Genomic DNA, 5,496 nt, shown 5'->3' on the forward strand with positions numbered 1-5,496 from the left:
CTCTTGCTCAGGCTGGTCTCGAACTCCTGAGCTCAAGCAATCCTCCTGCCTCAGCCTCCCAGAGTGCTAGGATTACAGGCGTGAGCCACTGCGCCCGGCTCCTAATTTCTAAATAGAAGATGCGCGTTCAGTTTGTGGAGAGTTCCTCTGAGTTGCTAATGTGTGGGTAGGTAGATGATACAGCGACAGCACTACTCAACCACTCTGGATGCAAGATGAGTTCAGTGACGAAGCCTGTGCTACAGATGAAGTAGTAAGTAGGTCAAAGTCCAAACCAGAGTGGAATAAGACTTGTGGAAGATGCGGGTTTGAATCGGCAGGAGGGGATTGGCTGAGAGGAGGACGGAGGGCCTCCGCGGGGGAGAGTGGATTCCCACTGCCTTGTTTTTAGTCTCTACTCTCAGAGTGCACTGGTCTTGTGTCAGCCCTCATCCCTTCTCAGGAGGGGCAGGGGGAGATAAGGTTGGAACATTGAGGCAAAATCAAATTAAGCAGTACCTGAAATTGCAGAGTGAGGAATTTGTACTTGGAACCTATTGAATGAGGGAGCCAGTGCAGATTTTTGGGAAAACCTATTAAATCTTGCTGCAGAAAGTAGACCAAAAGAGACAGAATCACTCGACAAGCAATAAGTTTTAATGTACTTTTTAAGGGTTAGTCATTAAAACAGCTCTGTCAGTCAGTATCATTATTCTCATTCTGCACAAGTTCTGCAGGAAATAGCTGGCAATCATGCAGGGACCTTATTCTTCCTCCCCTTCAATTGCACAGTGTTTGACCCTGCTGAGTGCCCCCTCGTGTCACAGTGCCTGTGTCCCTTTCTTCTCTGCACACCAGTCCTCTGCCACCAACACTGGGGACTGTTGCCAAGCCTGGAACTTAAATCTGCTGTAACAGGCAGTTTATTGGTACTTTGGTTTGCTTGAAAATGTTCAGGCTTCTCCTTTAATTTAAAAATAATGGAAATTCTCTTTGGAAAACAACTTCCTCCACAAGAAAAACAAATGGGAGACCTGCTGGATAAAGATTTAGTAGACTTGAGTTAGTTATTAAAATTAGCCTGATTAAATACAATTGGCCCTCCGTATCTGTGGGTTCTGTATCTATGGATTTAACCGAGGATAGAAAACTTTCAGAAAAAAATAAAAATAAAAAGACAACAATACAAGAATAAAGAATAATACAAAAATATACTATAACAACTATTTATATAGCATTTACATTGTATTAGGTATTATAAGTAATCTAGAGATTATTTAAAGTATACAGGAGGATATGCATAGGTTATACACAAATACTATGTCATTGTGTATCGGACTGGTATCTGCAGCAGGGAGAGTGGTGTCCTGGAACCAATCCCCCCCCAATACCAAGGGACACTGTACAGTCTTTTATTTAACAGCAACACTTAAATATGAGTCAATTTCATTTTGGAAAGTCCATCACCCTTGTTTCCTTGGACTGCCCATGTGAAAAGGGAAGGCTGCTTTCCTCTGCCCCTCTGTAGCCACATTGTAAACCTCAATTCTGGGGAAAGATTTAAAACGTTAAGGTCAAAAGAAAGGCCAAACCAATCATTACAGCAATGCTATACAGCTGCCAGAGTTGGTCTCCAAAGATATTGCTTTCATTATGTCATTCTCTTGCTAAAAACATGCAATACTGTTTCTTGGGCTTCTGCCTTTAAACTTCCCCTGGCTAATCTCACCCAAACCTGGAGTTTTCTTTTCTGGATTCCTTATTTCATCTTAATCTCCACAGCCAGACATTCCTATACTGGTGTTAGCTGGTATGGTCTTCCCTCAGCTGGAGGGTCAGCTCCTATGTTTCAGAAAACCGTGGTTTTTCCTCCACATCCTTTTGATCTCTCACAATGACTGGCAGGTGCTAGCCAAAGGCAGGGTTTGCAAATTGTGCAGCTAAATACCAAGTGAAGGTCTCAGAGTAAGTTTGTAGTATGTATATTTCCTATCTTTGGTTTATCCTGGTGAAATGACAAACTTGGAGATGTAATGCCAGGGAGAACCAGATCCCTTGGATTAAAGATGAAAAAGGTAGATAAATAAAATCAACATTGATGCTATACATGTTTCATTTAAAGTTTTATTGTGAAATATAGCATCATTCAAAAAAATGTATGGAAATATAATGTATAGTTTAAAGATACATGCTTCTTTAAGATAGTCCAGTTCAAGGAAAAATTCACTGTGATTAGTTCTTACCATGACCCGATAATTGAATTTCCAGATCTAGAAGAGCCAAAAAGCATCCCTCACACGTCTTACTAATACATGCAGCAGTTTTCCTATGTGGGAACTTTTCTTTGACAAAAGCATTTTTTTTAATGGAGAATTTTTAAAAATTAGAAATTTAGGCCAGAAGGTTCTGATATCAACCCTGAATATATTTGATTGTTCTTAGAGCTTTTTGAATTACTTCTATTTATTCCTATTTAATACACAGTTTACTCCATTCTACCTGTCTGACTCATTCCCTTCCCAGTTCAAGTCCCACTTTCCCCATGGAGAGAAATGACTAACATCAATTGCTCTTATTCCATGCCAGGCGAGGGACTGATGTTTAACATGTGCTGTCTCATTTAATTCTCCCAGTAATTTGGATAAGATAATGTAATAGTGTTACTCCCATTTCATAGATGAGGAAACTTAAGGCCCATGCCCAGGCCCTCAGAGCTAGTGAGGATTTGAACTCGTGTTCTAAATGCCATGCTTTCTTAAAGCCCTGGCTCTGACCTTAGACATGGACCAAATGCCTTGCCACCACCCTCACCCCGCACCATAATTTCCTAGTCTGAACTTTTATAGCCTAGTGTCTGCATCACTTATTGCATACCCCCACGTCTCCCCATTGCTTCTTCCCATCACCTGCATACAGCACGTGCTGAAGGAATGTTGGATGGTGAAACAGTTGTTTTCTTTTTTGCAGGGGAGAGGGAATTTCTATTTAATACCTTGGTACTCCAAGAATGTGAGCTCAGAAGGAAACCTGCCTCCAGTATTCTTTTAAATACAAAGTTTGTAGTCTTGATATTATCTAATTTTCCATTTAGAGAAAAATCTCTATAAATGGTACTTATTGTGTATAGTATTTAAATTTATTACTGATTCAAAATATATAGGTCTTTTTGATTTATGGTGATCTTTTATTTCATCTCAAGATGAGCACCTATTATTGGCATTATTTTGTACTAGGTAGAGTGAGGGATATAAACATGAATGAGGCAAAGTACCTGCCCTTGGGGCACTTATACTTTACTTGGTAAAAATAAGAATGTAGATAACTAATACTGGCAAAAAGAGAGAGAGAGAGAAATACAGCAGTTGAATACGGCTATAAGCTCTTAGGGAAGCAATTAGTAACTTTTCATGTGTAATATGCTTTGGTAAGTAATAACACATTTAGTCATGATGTTAAGCTTCAAATCATTATGAGGTTAAATGTATTATGCATGTCTTTACAGCAAGTTTATTTCTGATCGTGAAAGTAGAAGAAGTCTCACAAACAGCCATTTGGAAAAAAAGAAATGTGATGAATATGTAAGTATCATTATAATAAAATATGCATATTTATTAGCACATAAATTGGGGTGTTTTGAATTCATGTAACATAGTAGCAGAAGCATAGCTACCTGTATTCACCAGGATAATCCTCATAGCCTGTGTATTTTCTCCTGAAATCCATTTAAAAAAACCCAACTAGATCACTGAAAAAGGATTTCTTGAATTTTATTTCCATCTTGCTTCCTAGTAGTGCTTTAAGGGCTTTGGCTTGATGAACTTTCTTTGGGACTAGTGTGATTAGTGTGAATGTTTGTCTCTTTGTTCAGATTCCAGGAACAACCTCCTTGGGCATGTCTGTTTTTAACCTAAGCAATGCCATTATGGGCAGTGGGATTTTGGGACTTGCCTTTGCCCTGGCAAACACTGGAATCCTGCTTTTTCTGTGAGTATTGACATGACAGTACTTTCCATAATAAAACTGTATTTTCTGTATGTTTCTGTTATTCCATAGAAGAAACTGGAAAGATTTCTAAGTAGTTTTTCTTTTTTTTATTAACTTGGCTAACTTACCAGTACATACTTTTATATGTATTGCTTGAATGATTTTCCAAAATGCACCTAATGCTTATGAGAAAAAGGAAGGAGAAAAATCTTTTTATTAACCAAAAATACTGAAATAAGCATATGTAAATAGGATTAAAACATTTGGAAATACCTTTTTTTTTTCTTTTTTGTATTTTTGGACTCTTTACCTGTCACTTTAAATCTTAGCTAAACACTCAAAATAGTAAGAGATCTTTAATTCACCCAGTCACCACTTTGGCATTTGGATGCTGTGCAGCATGTACTATGTCCAAAGGTAAAAACAAATTTGTTTGTAATAAATATTCAAGAAGCAGAGAAACGTTCATGTTTTGAAGATGAGAAATTAGTGTGTACTTTCCCTCTGAGATTCACTGAAAAGAAAATGGGCACTTTTCTTTTTAAATAAGTTCATCTCAAACTGTTGGGTGGGACTTTCTGCAAATATAGAGAGGGCTTATTTTCAGTTGGAACAAGATTAAGACAGATCATAGAATTTGTACCAGGAAAATTCTCACCCAGCCTGATTCCCCTCTCGAAACCTACACGAGTATAGTGGTGAGGCAAGGTGAAATCCTACTCTCCCGGGATCTCGCCTTTCTTTTTTGACCCTCCTCTTCTGCTCTTTGTTGACCTTGCTTACTAGTCTTTTTTGTTGTGTCCCCTTGGCAGGAGCATCATTTCCTTGGAAGTGGTGACCAAAATGGCTCCTCATCCTACAAACTGTACATATTCCTTTAGAAAGACATAGAAAATTTGAGATGAAAGAACATAACTACCTATTCCATTACTCAGGGAACAGAAACACCCATGCATGCTGTGTCCTATTAGGGATTCATATTCTTACTTTTGTGTGTAAACCCACCAGAGTGTCTTTCCTAGAATTAAAGAACTCTGTGTAGGACAGTAAGTTCAATACATTTTCTTCCATATTGTCAACCTAACTCAGTAAACCCAACTCTAGCCTCTTTTCTCTGTCACCCTGGGTGAATCTTTCTAAGTTGCCTTTCTGCTTATATATATCTTGAGCCAAGTGCCAGGTTGTAGGGTAAAATTATAAAATTGGACATGTTTCTATGGTGATTTTTTTTTTATACGTGTGAAACTGTGACCCTCTGAGGATACTGCAGACATAGTGGGAAGCTACACTTCTGATTTTCAGGGCATTGATGTGAGACACCTGAGTGCTAGTCCGAACTCCTCTTCTAAATGGCTATGTAGTATTAAGCCAGTTACTTAGCCACTCTGAGCTTCAGTTTCTTCCTCTTTAAAATGAGGAAATTGTGCAAGAAAAATCTCAGAACTCTATGGTTCTGTGTCATTCCAAAGCTGGAAATATATTCAGTTCAGAAAGGTGTTTTACATTGATCTCTCTCTCTCTCTTTTTTTTTTT

General features: G+C 38.4%; 1 protein-coding gene across 4 annotated transcripts in view; it reads left to right on the forward strand.

Annotated features, from left to right (window-relative positions):
• Window positions 1–5,496, forward strand: part of SLC38A1 (solute carrier family 38, member 1) — a 64,165-nt gene that overhangs the window by 27,640 nt on the left and 31,029 nt on the right. Inside the window, exons 1-2 of one of the 4 annotated variants that reach the window (XM_012638471.1) lie at window positions 3,511–3,557; window positions 3,848–3,963. The exons of the other annotated variants lie outside the window; for them this stretch is intronic. Of the exons in view, the coding sequence (XP_012493925.1) occupies window positions 3,872–3,963 (92 nt within the window). The 5' untranslated portion in view covers window positions 3,511–3,557; window positions 3,848–3,871. Of the gene's footprint in view, window positions 1–3,510; window positions 3,558–3,847; window positions 3,964–5,496 lie in introns of those variants that run through there. 4 annotated transcript variants of the gene reach the window in all.

This window comes from Propithecus coquereli, unplaced genomic scaffold (genome assembly GCF_000956105.1).
Source record: "Propithecus coquereli isolate 6110/MARCELLA unplaced genomic scaffold, Pcoq_1.0 Scaffold13, whole genome shotgun sequence".
NCBI lineage: Eukaryota > Metazoa > Chordata > Mammalia > Primates > Indriidae > Propithecus > Propithecus coquereli.